Source organism: Lagenorhynchus albirostris, chromosome 7 (assembly GCF_949774975.1).
Source record: "Lagenorhynchus albirostris chromosome 7, mLagAlb1.1, whole genome shotgun sequence".
Taxonomy (NCBI): domain Eukaryota; kingdom Metazoa; phylum Chordata; class Mammalia; order Artiodactyla; family Delphinidae; genus Lagenorhynchus; species Lagenorhynchus albirostris.
Window position 1 is genome coordinate 43,959,125 of NC_083101.1, and position 25,194 is coordinate 43,984,318.

The 25,194-nt window shown below is 39.7% G+C and overlaps 1 protein-coding gene across 1 annotated transcript in view; it reads right to left on the minus strand.

Annotated features, from left to right (window-relative positions):
* The window catches only part of PCSK5 (proprotein convertase subtilisin/kexin type 5), a 316,125-nt gene that overhangs the window by 43,125 nt on the left and 247,806 nt on the right, over nt 1-25,194 (minus strand). The window contains exons 11-12 of the mRNA XM_060154957.1: nt 8,320-8,437; nt 6,237-6,425 (exon numbers count right to left, since the gene is read on the minus strand). Of these exons, the coding sequence (XP_060010940.1) occupies nt 6,237-6,425; nt 8,320-8,437 (307 nt within the window). The remainder of the gene's footprint in view (nt 1-6,236; nt 6,426-8,319; nt 8,438-25,194) is intronic.

Sequence of the window (25,194 nt, forward strand, 5' to 3'; positions counted from 1 at the left end):
ACCCCTTTCTTTTGGGAATTTACTGTTATGGATAGCATTTTCTGGTCCCAAGACCAGGACACAGATTTTGTCAATACTGAAATGAAGGTAATAATGCACGGGAGTTGCTGTCCTCTCAGCTTCCTTCCTAGTTTATTCTCCTTGTCTGTATGTCTAGTTTTTGCATCATTAAGGGGAGATGATGCCAAGTGAGCCTCGGATTCTGAGTCTGAGCTGAATCTCAGCATCCTTCCTTCTCACAGCAGCCAGTGCACAGGCCACTGTGAAGAGTTCTGCCTCATGGAGAAACAGAAGGGATCAAATGGGGACGACTCTTTGCCACCACAGCTGTACCTCTTCATCTCAAATGACCCCACTAGGAAAACTGTGTGTTTTAAACCTTTCAGAATTCCTATCTTTTAACTGCACAGTGTTCTTTGCTTTACGTGGTCCTCCTCAGAAATCTTGACTTCTTTCAAAGAAAGATAAGTGTCCAACAGGGGAACTATTTATTGCCCTCATTAATAATCTCTGACACACAAATAAAATACTTAGGAATAAAGTTGACCAAGGAGGTGAAAGATGTATATGCTGAGAACTATAAAACATTAATAAAGGAAATTAAAGATTCAAAGAAATGTAAAGATATCCCATGCTTTTGGATTGGAAGAATTAATATTGTTAAAATGGCCATGCTATCTAAAGCAATCTACAGATTTAATACACCTGTATTAAATACATCACTGATTTAATACAGTGTCAAATTACCCATGACATTTTTCACAGAACTAGAATAATCCTAAAATTTATATGGAACCATAAAAGACCCAGAATTGCCAAAGCAATCCTGAGGAAAAAGAACAAAGCTTCAGACAATACTACAAAGCTACAGTAATCAACACAGTGTGGTACAGGCACAAAAACAGACATATACATCAGTGGAACAGAACAGAGAGCCCAGAAATAAACCCACACACCTACGGTCAATTAATCTTCGACAAAAGAGGCAAGAATGTATGCTGGGAAGAAGAATCTCTTCAGTAAGTGGTGTTGGGAAAGGCGGACAGCTGCACGTAAATCAATGAAGTTACAACACACCCTCACACCATACACAAAAATAAACTCAAAATGGCTTAAAGACTTAAACATAAGACATGACACCATAAAACTCCTAGGAGAGATCATACGCAAAACATTCTCTGACATAAATCATAATACCAGTGTTTTCTTAGGTCAGTCTCCCAAGGCAATAGAAATAAAAACAAAAAAAAACACAAATGGGACCTAATCAAACTTACAAGCTTTTGTATAATAAAGGAAACCATAAACAAAATGAAAAGACAACATATGGAATGGGAGAAAATATTTGCAAATAATGTGACCGACGAGGGCTTAATTTCCAAAATATACAAACAGCTCATACAACTCAACAACAAATAATAAATAACCCAATCGAAAAATGGGCAGAAGACCTTAAATACACATTTCTCCAAAGAAGACATACAGATGGCCAATAGGCACATGCAAAGATGCTCAACATAGCAAATTATTAGAGAAATTCAAATCAAAACTACAAGGAGGTACCACCTCACACCACTCAGAATAGCCATAATTAAAAAGTCTACAAGTAACAAATGCTGGAGAGGGTGTGGAGAAAAGGGAACCCTGCTACACTGTTGGTGGGAATGTAAATTGGTGCAGCCACTATGGAAAACAGTAGGGAGCGTCCTCAGAAAACTAAAAACAGAGCTACCATATGATCTAGCAATCACACTCCTGGGCATATATCTGGACAATACTATAATTCGAAAAGATACATGCACCCCTATGTTCATAGCAGCACTATTCACAATAGCCAAGTCAAGGAAACAACCTAAATATCCATCCACAGATGAATGGATCAAGAAGATGTGGTACATGTATACAATGGAATACTACTCAGCCATAAAAAAGAACAAAATTGTGCCATTTGCAGCAACATGGATGCAACTAGAGAGTATCATACTAAGTGAAGTAAGTCAGAAAGAGAAAGACAAACACCATATGATATCACTTACATGTGGAATCTAAAATATGACACAAATGAACCTACCTATGAAACAGAAACAGACTCACAGACATAGAGAACAGACTTGTGGTTGCCAAGGGGGGAGGGGGTGGGGGAGGGATGGATTAGGACTGAGAGTTTGGGGTTAGCAGATGCAAACTATTACACATAGAACTGATAAACAACGAGTTCTTACTGTAACAGCACAGGGAACTACATTCAATATCCTGTGATAAAACATAATGGAAAAGAATATGAAAAAGAATATATGTATATGTATAAATGAATCACTTTGCTGTACAGCAGAAATTAACACAACGTTGTGAATCAACTATATACTTCAATAAAAAAAATAGATTAAAAAAAAAATCTCTGCCATACAAATCCCTTCTAAACCCTGACCTCATCGCCTTTTCCTTGAGGAAAGGTATCACTGCCCTGCAGGCCAACAGGAAGGTCACCAGGAGCAAAGCAGACCTTCCCTTCACACCCTGCCCACCCCCTTGTCGATGCTTCTTGCCTTCAGTTCCCAATCCTAGGAATGTGATTTGAAACAGGGCCAAGGTGAGAGGACATGAGGATTCCTTGTCATGAGGTGAGAGACTGGGAAGTTCTGAGTAGAGATTTCCTCTCATAAAATGAAAGCTTTGGAATATGCCAGAAGGAAAAGATGCCAAAGGAAACGGTCTTCCCTTAGCTGCCTCAGTAGGAGGGATGCTACTAGCGTCAAGTACAACAAGGACAGGGGAGCCAGGCCCTGGAAGGTGGGCAGACGTGGCTTTGGGACCAGGTGTAGCTGTTTTACAATTAAAGGGTCAGATGCTGAAAGCAGTGTTTTTGGGGAGCTATGGACAAATGAATTCATAACATCTGTTTACATCTCTCGGTGCCTCCAGTCCCCTCCGTCCACTCAAATTTGTCTACCTTTTCTGGGGTGGCTACTTATTTTCAGCACTGAGATGGAAGACAGACAAAAGAAGAGCACTTTAAGAAATGCTCCAGACCAAGAAGTGCACTCTGAGTGCAGATCTTATTCCCAGGAGGTAATGATGGGACAGGCTAAAGTAAACCGCCAAGATCGGTCACCGAGCATCTGAAATGCCTGTTTCTTTTCTCTGACACAAGTCATGTAGCACTTTGGCGATCAGCACTTTGCAAAGAGCAAAGCGGATGTCTGCTGTTGAAGAATGCATGCAAGACTGAAGCCAGCGACACTGTAATCCACCAAATGCCTGTGATGCAACCCACAGCTCCCCAGCTCACAAGTTTCCTCACTGAAGTCATTTCCAGGGAAGCCAACAAGAAATACTGAAATATGCAGGAAGAGCCCAGAAAGGCTGAAGGCACTGAGTTTTCCAAGCAAACAGCAACTGTGGAGGGACTGTTTTTCTACAACGGAGGGGGCTCCAGGGAGAAGAGCTGCACATGTGTGAAGCCAGCCTTCGTACTTCACCAGGGATCACCTGGATACTTCAAGTTCAATGCAAATGCACAGCAGTAAAGAAAAAAAGAACATCAAGAAAAAGGTCTTCCCTGGTTTTGGTAACAACAGCTGGTGTGACCTCCATTAATCATAGAATTGGGCATCTGCAGGCCTTGCTCGCTGGAGAGAAGCCTCAGGCAGGTAGCAGCGATGACCTGGCGGCAGCTGAGACCCCTGTCTGTGGAGGGAGGAGGGCGTGCCCAGCGACTGAGATACCAAAGCATCCTTTAGTTCCTTGCACCTGCATACCCTTAACCTGGCAAACTGCGCTTCATAGAGTACGAAGCCCAGGTTTCCCTATGCCCTAACAGAAGACATTAGGTTTTAAAGACAAACACAAGAAGACTTCTGCACACAGAAATAAAATGCAGTGAAAGAGTCTGGAATCTGTACTCCTAGTCACTGTCACCAAGAAGTGCTACTGCTCTCTGTTTTTCTCACTGTCCTACAGCAGATGAGGTTGGAGATTTTGAAAAGCAACTGGTAATTCCTCAGTCTGACTTTCAGCTCTGCAGGCTTGCACTGGCCTTGGCCTCTCAACTCGTCTGGCATCTTGTCATTGTCCTAACAGAGATCACTACTGCTGTGGACACCTGGCATGTGGACAGGCGGCTGTGTCAACATAAGAGGTTGGCTTTCATTTGGACTGCATAGGCCTTTGACAATAAGGTTTTTGCCCCTATTAAATGTTCCTCTTGGAGAGAAACATCAAATGAAAGAAACTTACAGGCTTTTGGCTGTGGCTTGTATTTTAGAACCATAATGGGAATGGGGTGTATAAGGCAATCTGACATTTCCCCATCTGGTCCCACTTGTTGACAAGTATCCCCCACCCATGCTCTCAACCACTTGAAAAGCCAGTGAAGCAAAAGAAAACTTGTGTTAGAACATTCTGGCCTTTCAGCAGGATCCTGGCAATACAATTACCTGCTGGAGAAATGTTTGGAGGAAGTATGGGGAAAGGAAGAGGCTACTAAGAAAAAGTAAGTGCCCTCTTGGCCAATAAAGACTAAAGGGCCAACCTTTAAAACAGTGGTTAGCAAACTACAGTCAGTCCTCAAACCAAATCCAGCCCTTAGGCTGTTTGTGTAAATAAAGTTGTTATTGGAACACAGCCATACACATTCATTTATATTGTTTACAGTGGCTTTTGCACTCTAATGGCAGAGTTGAGTAGTGGCAATAAACACATGGCCTGCAAAGCTCAAAACATTTACTAACTGAATCTTTGTAGAAAAAAATCTGCCAAAACCTGTTTTAAAACAAATAGAATTTCCTCTAACTTTGGAAAGTGCTCTGGCAAGAGCATTCAGTTAATCTGTAACAAATGCCAGCAGACACTTAAGGGCAGGGGAGGGCATCTCAGAGGCCTAAGGATTTAGTGTTCTGCAATTCTTTTACAGGATAAAGAACAACAGGCGGCCCTCAATTTTTCTGCAGCATCCTTTTAATATTACCCACCTCTTAAATGTTATACTGTTCCATGCCTACAGATCCTAGGCGGCTTTGCACTCTCTGTTTATGTGTGGGCAGTGAGAGCTATGACCATCCCATCATGATGTGTAAGTGGCGCTCCCCCCGGCCCCACCCAGTTTTTAGGGTAGTAAGAAATTAAAGAACAGCTGTATATTTTTGCATTAATGTCTTTGGGGTTTTTTTTTTTGATTTATACCCAGGAGTGGAATTGCTGGGTCATACGGTAGTTCTGTTTTTAGTTTTTTTGAGAAACCTACATACTGTTTTCCACAGTGGCTGCACCAACTGACATTCCCACCAACACTATACAAGGATTCCCTTTTCTCCACACCCTCGCCAACATCTGTTACGTGTGTTCTTTTTGACGGTGGCTATTTTGACAGGTGTGAGGAGATATCTCATTGTGCTTTTGATTTGCATTTCCTCTGATGATTAGCAGTGTTGAGCATCTTTTCATGTACCTGTTGGCCATCTGCATTTCCTCTTTGGAAAAATGTCTATTCAGTTCTTCTGCCTGAAAAATGTCTGTTCAGTTCTTCTGCCTATCTTTTAATCAGGTTTTTATTTGAAAAGATATATGCACCCCAATGTTCAGAGCAGCACTATTCACAATAGCCAAGATATGGAAGCAACTTAAGTGTCCATCAACAGATGAATGGATAAAGAAGCTGTGGCACACACACACACACACACACACACACACACACACACACACACACACACACACACACACACACACAATGGAATACTACTCAGCCATAAAAAAGAATGAAATTTTTGCCATTTGCAGCAACATGGTTGAACTTGGAGAGCATTACACTAAGTGAAATAAGTCAGAGAAAGACAAATACTGTATGATATAACTTACATGTGGAATCTAAAACTACAATAAACTAGTGAATATAACAAAAAAAGAAGCAGACTCACAGATTTAGAGAACAAACTAGTGGACGGGGTAGGAGAGGTAATATATGGGTTGGGGAGTGGGAGGTACAAATTATTGGGTATATGATAGGCTCACGGATTATCCGTACCACACAGGGACTACAGCCAATATTTTGTAATAACTGTAAATGGAAAGTAACCGTTAAAAATTGTATAGAAAATCATGATCCTACAATATATGTACATGCACAATCCTCGACTTCTGAAAAAATAAAAAATAAAGCACAGCGGACTTTTTTGAGCTGAAAGAGTCGCTGGGCGTCATCGTGACCCCCGCACACTGGCGGTCAGGGGCCATGTCTGTACCTGTTGGCCAAAAGCTGGGACCTGGTTCCTGAGGGCGAGGTCAGGTAGATGGCCAGGTCTCCCCTCCTGGGGTGGGTGATGGTGATGCGCACAACTACGTGTTCCAGGTAGCTGACGTGGTGGTTGGGATTGTCGGAGCAGCCCGACGCTTTGTAGACGGAGCGCACCGCACTGTTGGGCCGAACTGTCCTGCAACAGAGAGAAGGGGGTTTGAGCAGAGCACGAGGCAGAGCTCGGCTGCGTGAGCCTGCAGGCCTGGAAGGACCGTGTGATGCAATGCAAGCCGTGGTCGCTGGAGACTAAGGGACACAGTGTCATTACCCAAATGATTAGGTCGTTTAAGGGAGTAACCCTAGTTAGGGTGGGAAAGGTGCAAGTGAGAGGAAAGGAGGAATGAAGGTTCTTTTATCTTCATGCAGGTAGTGGATATCAATCTTGTTCAGATAGATCGCTGGGCCCTGGTGCTGGAGTGTCTGATTCAGTAAGGCTGGGGTGGGTCACAAGAATATGCCTTTCCAACAAGTTCCCAGGCGATAGGGATGTTGCTGATCTGTGGAATCCACTTTGTGAACCACCAGTATAGGGTACTGTTGTACAGTGGAGGCTTGGGGATGACTATGACCTTGATTCAAATCCCTGGTCTACCATTTCCTTTCTCTATAAGCCAAGCGCACACTCTTCCGCTTGCCTACAGGCTCCTGTCTTCTTCACTAGCTTCCTCCTGTGCCACTGTGCCCCTTGAACACTGGGTTCCAGCCACACTAGCATTGGTTCAAGTTCTGGGATAATTCAAGTTTACCTTAGCCACTTTGCATACACTACTCTGCCTCTAGTGCTTTTTTGCTGCTGTTCCTATGGCTGACTCTTCTTTCATAGTCAAAGCTTAAATTTCACTCTCTAAGATGGTTACTGAACCATAGGAAAAACATGTTCCCACCTTTTATTTACTACCCCTTTTATTTCAGCATTCGCTTATTGTCATTTGTAATGATCTACTTATTATATTATTTTGGTTTGACTCCCCCGCTAGACTGTAAGCTCCACAAGGGCAGGAAGCATTTCTTATTCCGGTTTCTATCCCTAATTATCTAGCCCAGTGCTTGATAGCCAGTAAGTGCTTGATAGCGAGAAAAATTGTTGCTGAATTGGTATATGAATTTGTGAATGAATAAACAATTATTCCATTTGATCCCATTTCCTCCTTTGTCAAAAGGGAATAATACCCAAGTTGTTATAAAGTTTTAAGAAGAAAACACATTGTTTCTAACACTTGGCTTGACCTGTAGTAAGAGCTCAGTAAATACCGGTTAACTTTTTACTTCTTTTTTTTTTCTCTCTTATTCTTTGCCACAAATGGGTAGAATGGGGAAAAAAAAAACTTAGTCCACTTATTTCTGCTTCCTAACAAGTTCCTCAAGAATGATAATGGCTCTAGTTTTATTACAAACCAAAGTTCTTACGTATTTTTCCGAGCTCTCTAAAAAGAAAGCTGAAAGCAAATTACTAATAAAATCACTAAAATAAATCCTATTCTTCGGATTCAGTGCCTAGGAGAGACTTCACTATCACTTGATGAATCCAATCAGCACAGCCTCCAAGTTTGTGAGGCTGAAACAGGGGACGAGGCCCTGGAAGCTGAGTAAACTGCAATCTCTTTTACTGGGCATCCTGCATCAATCTTCAGAGAACTACATGGTGTGCAGTTAAGTTTCCAGAACATAAGGTTTAGTTTTGGGAGTACACCAACTTATGGGGAATATTTCTACCATAAAATATGGGGAATACTTCTACCACCGATTAGAAATATTGACAGAGTAGAAACTTGAAGAATGCCCATCTGTAAGGGTCCCCCCCCCCACCCCCTTGTAAGATACGTTTTTCTTTTAAGGATCCTTGGGTTATACTAGTGTGTATTTAATGGCTTAGGGTCTTAAGACATTCTATTAGAATTTTATAATTACATTAGAAAAATACTACACAAGTTTCTAGTTTCCATGTGCAACACAGGGCTGTCTCAAGATATCTGCACTGGCCTAATCTCTTTTAGGGCACTGTCATGCTGTCTGCTTGCAGCAAACATTACTTGATTTGTCGGTCTGTGCTCTCCACACACACGTGCTGCTGGGGAACAGTGGTCCACTTCTCCGCCTCCATCACCATGGCTTCCGCATCCATCAGTCCAAATCCGTAGAGATGGCTCACTACAGAAGGCAAGAAGTTGGTCAGCTTTACCGTAGTTAGCAGCAACCTAGGCCATATATGTTGAGTTATACTTTCACACAGTAGAAAACCCAGACGCAACCCTACGGGAGCCAAGCTTTCTTTCTAGCAATGATTAAGAAAACAAATAAAACAAGTAAACAATCATAAGAAAATAAGATGAATGCATATTATTCATTGAATATGTTCTATAACTAGTAACATGACTACCATTTATGAATTGTTACTACATGGCAGGCACTAGTCCATATGTTTACGTTTAATTCTCCCAACAATCTTAAGATGTTAGTGCTATTATTATTATCATTCATGGATGAGAAAACTGAGGAAAGAGAGAAACTAGGCTAAGATTGACCAGCAATTCAGTGGTTGAGCCAAATTCTAACCCACATAGATTTACTCCCAGGCCTCACTGTTAACCACTTGTATTCAAGTGATAACATCACCAATTTTGTAAGATAAAATAATTAGTAGGTTTAAAGAGAAGTGTATACAACTTCAAAAATATAAATTTTCTGACCTATCTAGTATTTTGGTTGAAAATCCTGCAAGACATAAATTATTATCTTTCCTCTGGCATATGAAAAATTTATTAAACTTCATGCATGAAATATCTGGAGGCCTCTAGACTTTTATGCCAGCTTCTTATCCTCGAATGTTATAAACTTTTAGCTCTCAATGAGAAATACCTATTGATCTAAAGCTAAATTTGACGTAACTGTCTCAGAAGTTTCAATTACATATAGGAATATTTTAATGATGATACAGTGAGATCTACATTTGCAGCTCTTTCTAAAAATACTTTAAAATCCCAGCTGAATGCTTAAAATCTCCACCTTGCATTAAACTCTCTCATATCTTTATATTTAACACAGAGTCCTACTTCGACCAGATTTATTGCCTAAAACATTTCCTTATGACATGAATTACTTTATGCAGAAATGTCTAGAGATGCCCGTGCTTATGGATTATTTAAATACTTCAGCTTGAAATTCAAGATATTCTATGATACAGTCCCATTCTACTTTCAAAACAACCTCCTCACCAAACCTTCTGCGTTAGCAAGGTCAGTCACTCCTCTGCAGTCCCAGTCATATCTTGCTCTTTCTGCCTCACTGCCTTTGCTCATGCTGAGCCCTCGGCCTGCAGTTCCCTCACTCATCCTCTCTGCAGAGTCAAACTCTACTCTTCTAAGTTCCTGAAGGCCTAGCTAGTCTATCTTCTCCTTCTTGAAATAGTCTCTGACCAATAAAAGTCAATAGACATTTACTGAATTTCAACCATCTGTGATGAGTGAATTTTCTCCTTTCTAGACCTATAACTTTAATGAATTTGTCAATCCATCTGCCCTTCTGCCCATCTAGCCAGCCATCCATTCATCCATCCGTCCATGCATCCATCCACCTATCCAACATTTCTTGGGTGCCTTCTATACGTGCCAGGCACTGTATTATGCACTGCACTTTTTACCTGTGTCATCTATTGAATTGCTAATTAACTCTCTGTCAGCATGTCTTTTTACCCCAAATGTATTAGAAACTGCTTGATGGTAGGAACTAGGACTTATATGTCTTTATCTGTTTCATGGAAGTGAGCAGAACTTTACACACATGGGAGGAAATTACAGCATATAAAAAGGAAATTGTGCTAGGATTCAGAAATACTGCTCCATTTCTGCTATTGGCTGATCATATAACTTTTGGCAAACAAGATAAAATATCTAACCCACAATTTCCTTGTGTGGGGATATTATTATCTATCCCATCACCATTACTAAATTGATTATTATTATATATCCTATATGAGAAAATCTGTGTAAAGAACTATACAAATGGAAGTGCTCATTATTATATCAGATACTCAGCCAGACAGGACATACTGAATAAAACAGAATAAAAGTACTTTGCTATGGCAAGGATATATTTAGGATTTTTATACATGTACTTTTGTAACTTTTATTATAAGTGATTTTTTTCTTGATTAAAAAGTAATGTATATTCATTGTAAAAACTTGTAAATACATCCAGAAAAGAATAAAATAGAACTCATCACAAGTCGGTAAATGCTACTAAAAATTCTATTTAGTTTTATTTATATAGTATTATGTGAGGTAAGCTTGCCGCCTTAATTAAAAAAGATGCAGAGTAACCCACATAATAGAGGAGAAATGTCAAATTTGGGCTTAAGGAAACGAAGTTGTGGAGATCTTTTGTTAAAGTTCATATAAATCCTATGTTGTCACTTATCACTTAACCATAGTCTATATCATTTCATCATGAATACTCTAAGGTATTTTCTTTCCCTGGAGGAATTGAAATTATTGCCGAAGACACAATACTAGGCTGACTCTGCATGATGCACGAATATCCCCAGACTAGCGTCAAGCGGTTTTAAACCCGTACAATTTATCACTTAGTCTCAGTTTAGGGAAATGAGATAAGAGAGTTGATTGATATGAGGGGAGTAGGGAAGAGGGTAAGTGGGGGCCTGGGGAGGGTAAGGGCTTTGAATAGTCTACAGAGTGGGTGCCTGGGCCCCAGCTCAGCTGTGCACGCTGCTGTTCCCTACCTCCCCACACCCCACCCCCAATAACTGTCAACTTAACCTTTAGGACATAAATTAACACACAGAGTCATCAAATACAACAAACACTTCATGACTGTTAAACAACCACTCGAGTTAAGTAGAAAAGCACCTTGAGTCTTTATGAAGGCCGTAAATTTGTTTCGGTTTCCGATTCAGTTCCTACCCTCCAGAGACAAGGTCTGTTCACGCAACACTCAAAGGAGGTGCTCAGAACAGAGGCTGAGTAGCTGCAGTAAAACTACAGACTGGCAGGTCAACAGAAAGAAAAGTGTATATTAATAAAATATTAATAAATGAGGGAATCAGAAGAGATCATTGAAGTCCATTGAATCAGTAACGGAGCTTTTCAGAAATTTAAATTATTTTAAGATACCTGAAATTGTGTATCTGCCCACAATCGTGATACACAGTCTAAGAAAAAAATGAAATAAATTTATTTCTTCTTTTTTTGGGGGGGGCGGTGCTGACAATATATCAACTCTGTGTATTCTGATTGGCAGTTATTTGTTTGGTTTTTGGCAAATACTAATGAGAAGATAATTACACAATGAATGTGTTGGGCAGATAAACTCCTTCAAAACATGGTGTCAACAGGGAAACAAGCCATTAAATGGTATGGGAGCACTAGTCATTTTTCTGATAATTTTTTATATAATATAAAGTTTCACATTCTAAAATTAGCTATAAATTCAGAAACACTGTTCTGTTTGAGTCAACCATTTGAGTCAAGCCTTGCCCATCACGCTGTTACCACTGTTGCCGTGCCCCGTGGAGTATGATTTCTTACAGTGGCTGCACAACAGCTGGCTTAGAGATGAGGTTCCGTATGTATTTGTGAAGTGAATGAATGTAACTGATTAGAGAAATTTTCTGTAATTCACCAAGTGGCATAAAGTGTTTTTAGGAGAATTGTAAGGGGGAATTAGGAGCTCTGTTCTCTTTGTGACTGACTACTATAAAGTCATCATTAATACTCAAAATGTATTCAAGTATAGAGCCAATATTCCTATTTTTAAAATTTATGATTACCTGTATAGCAAATATACCAGCAAACAACTGGTTGTGATATGGCCATTCCATAACTAAAATAGTTTTATCTATGCACGTTTCTCATGCCAAGATCAGAGCAAATCCTGAGCCTGAAAGTAACTTCGGGATGATCAAGTGGGACCTCTCTGTGCAAGCACTGTGCCAAATACAAAATTCTTTGAATTCAATACTTAGAAAGACGTGGAGGGAACAAAGCATGTATATAGATTAACTAAAGATCTCGAAGCACAGTTAAGACATGTATTCCAGAAAGTACATTTATCTCTTGGTAGAATGATGCTGAACAAGGTTAATAAAGGGAATCTGAAAAACTTGCTTAGCGTTATATTTGTTCCATTAGGCGGCATGACTGTTTCTGCAGATAAGTTCCGAAAAGTGGAACTGGCTGGCGCCAGAAGTTTAACTAGTTTTTATGCCAAGTAATCCAAAAGCTTCCCTGCTTGGACTAGTCAGATGGCCGAGAGAAGGCAGGAAAATAGATAATGTTCTCCGGCAGGTATACTTCCATCTTCTGATGAGACCAGAAGTGCCAAGAGGAGCTAATCATTAAATACACAAGTAAACAGTTGCAAAGTTCAAAAGCAGATACACTTAATTTAGACCACAGTCTAACTAAGTTACTCACAGTCTATGAGACCTAAAAAAGTCAGTTCTAAAGAAAAGTTAGAAAGCTCAGTAGGAAAAGAAAAATTAGAAGTTTTGGGCACAGGAAGCTATAACCAGGGAAATTTGGTGTACTTCTATCTCTCTTAGCGGACATCCTTGCTGATGCCAGCTATTTTAAATCGTTTTTAGAAAAATACCATACTGAATACATATTTCATAACTCTAAAATGGCTATTAGTAAAGCACTCACTATATACTAAAGTAATTGATTGGAAAAAGGTGTGTGTGTGATTTTTTTTTTAAGTTTCTGAGGTTCCTGAAGTAAGGCTTTCTGCTACCAGCTGTCAGATGTACAGACAATGCTATGTAGCATCCAGTGTAAAGTAGGGCAAACAACAACAAAAGCCATCCAAGTTGCCTATGAGAGATTAAAAATTTTGCCTGTGACTGAAAAAAATACAACTAAGTGACACCTATCCATTCCTGAGCATTTAATATAAAAGTACAGCCAATTTCTTCCACTGGGGAAATCGTTTCTTATGACTAACACAACTAAATGCCTAGGTTTACCCAGAGGTGTCCTGGTTTTAGCACTGAAATCCTGTGTCCCGGGGAAAGCCTTCATTCATGGACAAACCAGGAGAGTGGCTACCCCACGTGGAACCAAGGGAGTAAGGTGATGCTCTTATGGGGTGGCACAGAGCTCTCACATCTGTTAATATCAATAATCCAGTAACTAGAAGACGTATGGGCATCCTGAACTTGTATTTGTTGAGATGCACGTGATCATCAAAATATAAAAGATGGTTGATAAATTAGGTTTAATGATTCAATTCTTAGAAAGGGTCAATTTCAATACACTTCACCAATATAAGCTAAGAATTTATACCATTAATTACGATATCACTCGTGGGGCTTGGAGCACCCACTACGTATTCAAAACAATGAGGTTCCAAAAGAAACAGAAACTGCTATGTGTTCTCAGGCCAGCAGGAGATGAGACAAGAAAAACTCTATGATTTCACTAAGAAACAAGTAAAAGCGATAACTGTGTCGTCACTGTGTAAGTGTAAGAAGACTTCAAAAGAGTAAGAAATCAGTAAAAAAGACAATGGATGTAAAGCAACTACTAGAGCCTGCTCTACACAAAGTACTCAATAAATGTTAGCTGAAATTTGGAGTCAGGTAAGATGAACCAAGAAGGGAAGGTGATATTTGGACTGGGCTTTAGTGTCCACATCAGATTCAGTGAGGTGGAGATGCAGGGAGGACAACCAGGTGCCAGGATGGAACCTCCCAGTTAAATAATCATCAGGTCTGGGTGTGGTTCTTTGGCGCAGTGAGGAAACCAGCAGCCCCAGCGTGTGGGGTGAGTGGTCAGCGGGGGATGGGCATTAGCAGTCTACTTAGTAGGAAACAAGGGGAAGAGAGTGGACTGCGGGAGAACTGGATGCCAACCGTGACAGTGGGGTGTCTTCTGCCGTCAGTCAGGCTGTTGCTATTCTATTGATACCTAAGGGTAAACCACCAGACTGAGAGGTCGTTATGCAAAATGCAAATTCCTGTCTTCAGGGGGGCTGCCTGATCTGCAGGGTGGGGTTGAAACTCCGACTGAGATCAGAGAGCTCCTGCAGCTGTCAGAGTCCTCGCACCTTTGGGTTCTTTGATCCTCAATGTGCTGAACCACCTGTTCTGAAATAACTGCTCCCACCAGAGACCGTGTGCCTCCTGCACCTACTAATCAAGCCAGACCAAACGTGCACAATAAGCAGAGGGTGTGCAACGCACCCCATTGCACATGCATAATGTAAGTGCTTCAGTACTGCTTCTTTTAAAGTGGAAATAAACAGCTAAATACGAAAACACAAAATGTAAGATTTATAAACATGAGGAGGCGGAAAGTAATACTCTTCCGTCTCCTATGTCAGCACTTCTACACTTAAACATCTCGATAGATGAAAGCCAGGATGCTTGCAGAATTAGCCTTTTCTTCTCTTTCCTTACTCAGACATCTATCTCTTCATTACATACCCTTTAAATTTCAGTGTGAAAGGCACATAAGCTTCTTAGAGAATCAGAACTCTAGTTGCAGCGCCTTCTTCTGCCTCTTCCTACAAAATGCAGACTCCCTGGGGGCAGGAAAACCTTGCATCCAGCACCTGCCTTATTGCCTTACTTTGCATAGTTTGTTTCCAGCTTTCCTTTGCTTTTCCCAAAATCACAGGCTCTACTAACAACTCCAGCCGGATCCAAAGATGCCAGCCATCACCAGCACTACCGAGGACTGGCATGTGGAAAGTTTCCAGACACTGACACTTGGCTGTCTGCGGGGTCTGCACTTGAAAGCGCCCCTCAGGATGTGTTTGGTGAGCAGCTACAGGTAGTCAGACAGGCTCATCATTACAGAGACAAAGTAAAAAGAGTTTAGGAAACCACTGCTGAGTTCTTCTCCTCCATGTACAATGTACTTCATTATACATGATTTATATGTACACAATTTATTATATATGCATATATAAAGTACATATTTATTCTAATCTTTTAAAATTTACAGAGTTAAGGAGATATGCCTGCCTTCCCTTAAGGGCATTTAAGAAAAGATAAACATGTCACATTCTTTTCTCCTTTTCTCTGGCCATTCTTTTGTTTGCTTCCAATGTGGTGGTCATAATAGGCAAGTAATTTGCTTAAGGTAATTGACTAGTATTTCTTGAATGGAGGTAGGAAAACTATTATACCACCTTGGGGAAACTTAGCCATGTATTCCTGGGCATACAAGCATAGATGCTGTGCTTGCTTTTAGGAAACTAAGATTGTTTGGACAGAGATGAGAACAAAATAAAAAATGTACTACAAGGGCCTTTGGGTAAAAGCTAATTGAAGATTAGACTGACCATATAGCTCCCCAGCCTAGATCTTCTTGGTCCATAACTTGGATAAACAATTACCAGACTGGGATCTTAATGAGCCAGCAGTCAAAAATTCTTATTTGTGAATTATGCATATTATTTTAGATAACTCTTCATTTAATTTTCGTTTACTTTTGCTTTTTTCCTTAAATTCTCATAAAAGAATGGCATAGAAGATCTGGTTGATATTTATTTCAAGTGAGTGTATTTTCATACTCTGTAGTTAACAGAGGTTGCAAAGATATGGTTATTTCATCTAACTACACCAAACATCCATGGCTCACCTGATATGAAGCCATTACCCACTGCTGATATGATGGTTGGCAAACCACAAAGAGTGACACATAGAAGAAATTATTCCTTGCGGCTGGGAATGTCATCTTCTGATTGGGAAGAAAGCTAACACTTATCTTTCTAAGTTTCAAGCATTATATAAGGCTTCTCATGAACACTCCTTTTCATTTACATAAAACTCAAATAAGGGATAGTAATAAGGAAATTTCTGTAAAATCTCAGAAAAATAGGCCACTAATGAAGGCTGCATATTCTCTTAGAAGAAGAAATACTTGAGATGGTTCTTATATCCTAGACTAAGATTTGGATTCATGGAGGTATAATTCATGGGGAAAGGAATGAGATATTTGGAACGGTGGCTTCCTCAAGAAACCTGTGTGGGCCTGGAACCCCATGGGTGGATTTAATCTGGAGGTAATGGAGGAGCCAACATTCAAGGAATTGACATCATTTAATTAATATTTTAGAAAGACTGATCTGGCATTGGTGTATGGGATATGAAATGGCAGACAGACTGAGGCGGGGAACTAGTTCCTTCAATGGTGCAGGCATGGAAGACCACAGAGAAGGTTATGGAAGGGGTGAAATGAAATAAGAGATCAGATAAGAAAAGGAGCAATGAAATTTCACCTCTCGCACTATGTAGGATACGTACTGAGTCAGAGTAAACGGGGTGATCTAGAGAAGGATATGCCCTGATGATAGAGGTAACTTTGGGGGAGAAGTTTTTTTGTAAAAGACAATTGACAGTTCCGTTTGGCAGTTTTGAGTTTTAAATGACACAGGTGAGCCTTGGGCAGAGATTCTAGGTGGGTAATGGATGAAGTCAATGCTGAAGATGGTAGAACTGAAAATCCTTAGTCAGGAGGTGGTACTTGTCATTTAAAGGAAGGTGGGGATGTGAAGGTGGAATTAAGAGAATGTAAGAGGGAGGGAGGGAGGGAGGAAGGGAGGGAGGAGATGGGGAAAGAGGAGGGGAGAAGGAGAGAGAGCCAGAACGCTCTAAACAACAGACCTTAAGGAATGGCCCAGGTGAAAGGAAGGGAGAGAAAGGACTCAGGAGAGTGTCAGTGAAGAATGGGGCGGGCTTCCTTGGTGGCGCAGTGGTTGGGAGTCCGCCTGCCGATGCAGGGGACATGGGTTCGTGCCCCCGTCCGGGAGGATCCCACATGCCGTGGAGCGGCTAGGCCCGTGAGCCGTGGCCGCTGGGCCTGCGCGTCCGGAGCCTATGCTCCGCTAAGGGAGAGGCCACAACAGTGAGAGGCCCGTGTACTACCAAATAAAAAAAAAAAAAAAAAAAAATGGGTCTATATTTTTGTATCACAAAAGGCAAGGAAAGACCTGGACTGGGTAGATCAAAAGCATGAAATCCTAGAGAAAAACAAGGAGGCTTCTGGTTTGGCAAGCAGAAAATCGTTGAAAATCTCAAAGAGTAATTGCACTTCAAAGGTGGAAGTGGAAACTAGATTGAAGAAAATTACAGAGGGATTAAACAGTAGGGAAACGGAAGCAGCTAAATAAGACTACTTGTTGGGAATTTTTAGTTGTGTAAGGAAGGACAGAACTAAGGCAGGAGGATAATGGAAAAGTTTTTTTCCCCCTCCAAAAGGGGGGTTACAAAGTTTGAAAACACAAGGTATGGTCCAATTGACAGAAAGGCAAATGCATGAAGCTGGGAGCAAATGGCTAAGAGACTGACAAGAGATGAGATTTTTTAAGAGCACCTTTCACACATGGGATTCCTTATCTAAACTACAGAAGAAAAAATCATTTGAGAGACACGTTTTTCATTTCTTCTAAGGATGGTATTTCAATTAGCAACATTCAAATTTCACTGGAAGAGAAGTTAATTCATTGCATACAGTGGATAACCTGGGTCGGTGGTTCCCACACCTGCATGTGCGTCACCCAAAGGACCTGTTAGGGCACACATTGTGTAGCCCCACTGATTAGCAGTTTTGAGGTAAGGCCCAGAATTTGCATTTCTAACAAGTTCCCAGGTGATGCCAATATTGTTGGTCCAGGGACACCACTCTGAGAACCACAAGCCCAGTTGATAAAGCCTGGTTAATTAGGCTAGTATCTCCAACATAGGGCCTGAGTTTCTGTAGACATGATTCACAAATACCTGTCCCTCATGCCAGAAGCGCAAGAAGTAAGTTGCTTATACAGAAGATCATGCCAATGTCTTTTCATGTGGGCTACCAAAGACATTTCTGCCTCTCTTAAAAAATATTTTAAGAAGATAAAGTTCTCCCAATTAATCTATAAATGCACACCCCTCATTCTTCAAGCACAGGTTGTTGGTCTAGGTATTTCCTTCTTTGGATACTCATAACTTAAAGAGTTAAATTCTATGCATTGTTAGGATAGAATCAATGTTTGACTGAGATACAGAATCATGCTCAATTACAATGTTGAAAAAAGTAAATGCACTGAGAGATGTATTTCCTCATCTTACCGCATCTACAATTGAAGTGCATTTATCAAGCATGCTTCCCAAAATAAGATGCCTAGAAGAAATTTTGTATGGGAGGTAAAAATATTTTACATATGCATTTTTTTTACATATTAGCTAATGAAATCTGTAGAACAATGCTAGCAAGATAGTATTATTCACATTTTACAGCTGAAAAAACTATCTCATGAATATTAAAAAAAACCCCAACAACTCTAAAGTCACTGGGACTTGAGCCCAAGTGTTCAAAATCTTGATGTATTATATATGCACTCAGTGATTACCACTGTCTGTAAGACACACAGGACTTCTTTCAACTACGGTACTCAAATCAATCATAAATCCTTGGAATAACAAGGTAGCAAAGGTGCAGGGGGAACATTTTGGGAATTTATCTACATATCACAAATGAACACTGGAACATTTTTATCCTCTCTTCCTTTTGCAATTCAGCTGCATTAAAAACTGCTCTCTTCTTCAAAACTCATTAAAATATCATGTGCAGAGAAAGAAATATGTGGAGTTTGGAAGGAGACTTAACATCTGGCCCATAACCCTTTCCCCTATTCTTGCTGAGAAATGACCTTCTTCAGTCATTTCTATCCGGGGTTTTCCCTGAGTGAGAAGATATCGTTAATACGGTAAGGATACTTTATTGTATATTCATGCTGAGGCCATTGTTTTATTACAGCTAACCAGTCATGCACAGATGGAGGAAGGGCACTGAGTGGCAAAGAGCAGCTTCCCATTTGTTAATATCCAGCAGTGATCACAATAGCCTCCTTTTGGGCTCTTTCAGAGATGACTCTGGAAACTTCAGGGTGTACCGTGTCTTCTGGTAGAACACCATAAAATGAAGCCTGTTGAAACTATTACTGGGATGTGTGATAGAAATTTAATTGCTTTGAAATGTCTAAGGCTAGCAAGATGTCAACATGTGTAAAGAGCTTGAATTGAGATTCTAAGAAAAAAAAAGTCTGGATCTATTTATGTCACAGAAGATGTATCCAGATGGATTCTGCAAAGTGATCGCCTGGTGTGTATAACTACCTTCGTAGACACAGTGGCCTTAGGAAGTTACGCATAGAACTAGGGTGGGATTAATTTTCAGGATTTCTTTTTGAATCTTTGGGTCTGGTTTTTATTGTAGACACTGGTATGAATATAAAGATCTCTCTGGATAGAAAAAAAGGATGGGCTAAGCCATCTTTACGAAAATTTAAAAAGATGTAATAAGGCTCCTTTTTCTCTTGTTCATTTGGGTTATCTTATTGATCCTGAACCAGTTTTCACAGCTGGAACAGTCCCCATTTGGCATGGTCTCACCATGGTCACAGCAACTTAGAGCCCCCTGTCCTTGATGGAGGACAGGGAATTAGTGCTGCAGTCTGTGCTCAGAATGCTGATGCCACAGTCCAAACTGATAGGGATGTACTGATTTCAATGACAGAGTTCCTCCTAGGCACCTCAATCACATTTCCCCCTTTCACATTTAAAGCTCTATTCCTCGGTAGAGAAGATGGTCTGTTGGGAGCACCTCCACAAGCCAGCTTGATGATAATCATGGAAACATCACACAAAGTCCTTTTCACCACTGCCTTATGTCTGTGTTCATGCATCCTGCATATATCAACGTTCATAAGGACTCATCACCCAAATAAGAATCTTCTCCTATTGGCTCCACATGAAATAATTATACATTTGAACTAATGAAGCTTCAATCATTTTTGGTCACAAAATAAGGCAGAATGTAGCAAGAATATGAAGAGAGAAACAGATGTGTGCTTTACACACTCACTCAAAATTCTAAGATTTTGCGTCAAACTGTGTCTAGAGAGTTGGTGATAAAGATAGTGATGAAAAAGATATTGGAAAACTCTATTTGAGTGCAGTAACTTTGCTAATGAAGGTTCTGTGAATGTCAAGGTTGAAGCAATAGATGAAGCTTAAAATGACCAAAACCATCTCTGGAGAGATGCCTTTTAAAAGATACCCGTGCCTTTGACAATTGTGGGAGAAATTACAACAGAATTCTACGCAACAGGGCTGCCTATGTGAGAATTATGTGTATTAGAGACAGCTGCCTCTTTCTTTAGGTGGACATCATCCCACTCTGGGGCACTTGGCTTGGTGAATAAATGACAGGCCAGATTTCAGTCTCCACTCAATCCTCTTGTCTGATTTCCTTGTGCAGTTAATAACCTGTGCGATGAACTGTGGCAGCCCTAGCAGACAATCATAGACATTTCTTGCATTTTTAGGTATCTCCTCTGATTCTTTAGTCATATATGGCCGGAATTTAGTGCGAGTTTTAGGATTCTAAGATGCACAATACTGAACTCTGGAACAAAGCTGGACATGTATCTTTTACCTTGGCTGTAAAGGCACTTCTGAAGGCAAAACAAATAAAGAAAAGCAAAAAATTTCCAGACAAAACCATCCCACACAGTATATTACGAAAGCATAGACACTACAGCCTCTGGCAGGTTCAAAAAAGTCATAAAGCTTCCTAGGACTATAGATGATTCTAAGTTTGCTTCACAGCCAAGAAAAAGAATATTAACATAAAACTTAAGAAAGGGAAAAAGGCATTTGTCAACTGTAAATGCCTCTGTCACTCTACCTGCGAGAGTCTCACAGCGACTCAAGAAGCTAACCAGAATTATGTCACTCGCTTTCTTTAAGGCTCTGAAAATTGACATGGCAAATACAAAGACCACAACTGTACGTGAAAATAATCCAAATATTGGAAGTTAATTGGCTTTCTGAAGGTCATGGTGAACAATTATAAGCAACAAAAAGACTTGGGTCAAAGGAAATTTGTGAAGTCTTCTCAAAGCACAGTTTCTGGCCTGACATGTTTCAAGAAGCGATCTCATCACCACACCCTTTGTCCTGGATTTATTGAAGACCCATTTCCAAAAGCATTTCTTTGTCTTCTTTTTTTAAAAAAAGAATTTAGCAAAGATGATTATATACACCAACGCTATAACTCTCCTCATTTAGAAGGCGACCAAGAGATGATAAAAAATTTCACTGAATGTCACAGCCCTTGAGGTCAGGAATATACAATTGCATGCTAAGATGATAGAAAATGATCACTGCAAGAGCATTTTCATCCATTTTAGCAAGTCAGTGTCTTCTGTGCATGTCATTTTCTAGCACATATCATAGGACCCATGGATTTATACCATCGGCTTAAAAAAGAAAACTCTAACATCAAAGCAGCTGGAATCGACTTGCTTGATAGTCATTACTATTATCCAACTCACTTTCTCAAATCAATGCAGTAGCCCCAACAAGTTTTTCAGATCAAATAAGAACTCTTAACTCTAGGAATCAGGTAGCATTACTCTCAGTTTCTTCTGAATTACTTCCCTCATCACATCATACCCGTCCTTTTTGCACACTGGGCCCTCTGTCTTCTCCCTTACCCTGACCATTCCTTTCACCACAGCTGTCTCATCCAGTTTGAATCCCCAATCCTCCAAGAGATGCAAAGAAAAAATAATACATCTGTTTAAACTAACTACTCTAAAAACTATTTCAGACAAGTTTTGGTTCCCAGGAGTAACTCTAAGGTTCTCAACCACCTTCCACCCTCTCATTATATTTATCTATGCTTCTCATCTATGTTATATACATGACATTAACAAATCATTCATGATCAGCAGATTATGCTTTTTTCAAAACATTCCAGCCCATCTAGTGTTTCTTGAAATCCAAGTAGTCTTCTAGAAAAGCAGAGAAATAACAAATAAGGAAGTTAACCCTTTATCCAGAATCATCAACTAAAATCACTGGCAAATGGAAATAAGAACCCAAATTAGATAAAGTAAACTACAGAGAGGGGGACAGAAGTGTTACAAGAAATACGTGAGTATAAAGGAGTGTCATATTTGCAAGGGAGAGTGGAGCTCATTTCATTCCTAAGCTACACACAGCATTTTAATGGCCACAAATCTATGCATATATATACATATATATATATATATGTGCTTCATTTTTATCATGCAAAAATTCTAACAGAATATTAACTGTTTATTAATTCAACATTAAATCTTGTATGAGAATGATGCATAACATGTAGATGATCGTGTTCCCTGAGTGTCTGCTATGAAGGAAGAACGGTGCTCAATTCTGTATACGATACTGTTTTCCTCATTCTTCCCTTTGCCACACACTCCAGCTAGGATGGATGGCCTCCTAGCTTTTCCTTGATTGAGTCTCTGTATCTGCTGTATGCCTGGCCTGAAATGCGCTATATCTGGCTAGCCATTTGGACCATTCCCTTACTCCTCAAAGCCTCTGTTTAAATTAGGTCTTTCAGACTGCGTAATGCTTAAACAGTTGTAATTTGTCCACACAGAGATTTATCCATGAATATTCATACCAGCGTTACTCATAACAAACAAACTGGAAACAATGAAATAGTCCAGGGGAAGGGGAACCTTCGTACACTGTTGGTGGGAATGTAAATTGGTGTAGCCACTGTGGAAAACAGTATGGAGGTTCCTCAAAAAACTAAAAATAGAACTATCATATGAGTAATTCCACTCTTGAGTACATATCCAAAAAAACCAAACCACTAATTCAAAAAGATATATGCACCCCAATGTTCAAAGCAGCAGTATTACAATTGTCAAGATATGGAAGTAACCTAAGTGTCCATCAACAGATGAATGGATTAAGAATATGTGGTACATATATACAGTAGAATACTACTCAGCCATAAAAAAGAATAAAATTTTGTCATTTGCAACAACATGGACGGACCAGGAGGGTATTACGCTAAGTGAAATAAGTCAGAGAAAAGACAAATACTGTATGACATAACTTACATGTGGAACCTAAAAATTAAAACAAACTAGTGGATATAACAAAAAAGAACAGTTTCACAGATATAGAGAACAAAGTAGAAGTTACCAGTGTGGGGAGAGAAAGAGGGAGAGGTAGGATAGGGGTAGGGGATTAAGAGGTACAAACTTCTATGTATGAAATAAATAAGCTACAAGGATATATTGTACAACACAGGGAATGTAGCCAATATTTTATAATAATTATAAATGGAGTATAGCTTTTAAAAATTGTGAATCACTATGTTGTACACCTGTAACTTATATAATATTGTACATCAACTATACCTCAATAAAAAATAAAAATATCCATGAAAAAGTGAATGATGATACAAATTGTGGTACATTCCTATATATATAGTGGAATACTACTTAGTAATAAAATGGACTAAACTCCTCATATACTTAATGACATGGATGAACCTCAAAAAATATATGGAGGGAAAGAAGCCAGTTTCAAGTAATTCTATTTACATGAAAGTCTACAAAAGACAGTCTAATCTATAGTGACAGAAAATCAACTGGTTGCAAAGGGTGGGGTTGTGGGGTGGGATAAGGGATGAGAAAGAGCACAAAAGAACTTTGTGGGGTGATGGAAATGTTCTCTACCTTGATTGCGGTGATGTTTACACAGACGTATACATTTGTACAATTAAAATGGTGCTTTTTATTATATGTAAACTCAGTCCAATGAAGTTAAGAATGTATGTGGATTCCCACATGTACTATTCATTTGTTACAAAGCTGGGATTCAATCCCAGGTTATTTGACTTTGGGGTCCATGCTCCAAAACACTAGGCAGAGGGAGACTTTTGTTTTAAATAAACAAAACCTCAAACAAGAGGTTTTGTTTATTTAAAACAAAAAACAAAAAGGCTTCTGTAAGAAAATGTGCCTGTATGTGTACGTATGTATGTTCTTTTTTTTTTTTTAGGTTCTCTGCTAGATTCTGCATGTTTTTTCTTTTTTTTAAATTTAATTTTGCTTTTTTATACAGCAGGTTCTTATTAGTTATCTCTTTTATACATATTAGTGTATATATGTCAATCCCAATCTCCTAAATCATCCCCACCCCACTCTTCCCCTGGCTTTTCCCCCTTCATGTCCATACGTTGTTCTCTACATCTGTGTCTCTATTTCTGCCTTGCAAACCAGTTCATCTATACCATTTTTCTAGATTCCACATATATGCATTAATATACGATAACTGTTTTTCTCTTTCTGACTTACTTCATTCTGTATGACAGTATCTAAATCCATCCACTTCTCTACAGATGACCCAATTTTGTTCCTTTTTGTGGTTGAGTAATATTCCATTGTATATATGTACCACAACTTCTTTAGCCATTTGTTTGTTGATAGGCATTTAGGTTGCTTCCATGACCTGGCTATTGTAAACAGTGCTGCAATGAACATTGGGGTGCATATCTCTTTGAATTATGGTTTTGTCTGGGTATATGCCCAGTAGTGGGATAGCTGAGTCACATGGTAATTCTATTTTTAGTTTTTTAAGGAACCTCCATAAAGTTCTCCATACTGGCTGTATCAATTTACATTCCCACCAACAGTGCAAGAGGGTTCCCGTCTCTCCACACCCTCTCCAGCATTTGTTGTTTGTAGATTTTCTGATGATGCCCATTCTAACCGGTGTGAGGTGATACCTCACTGTAGTTTTGATTCGCATTTCTCTAATAATTAGTGATGTTGAGCATCTTTTCATGTGCCTCTTGGCCATCTGTATTTCTTCTTTGGAGAAATGTCTATTTAGGTCTTCTGCCCATTTTTTGATCAGGTTGTTTTTTTTTTAATATTGAGCTGCATGAGCTATTTATATATTTTGGAGATTATTCTTTGTCCGTTGATTCACTTGCAAATATTTTCGCCCATTCTGAGGGTTGTGTTTTCAGCTTGTTTGTAGTTTCCTTTGCTGTGCAAAAGCTTTTAAGTATCATTAGGTCCCATTTGTTTATTTTTGTTTT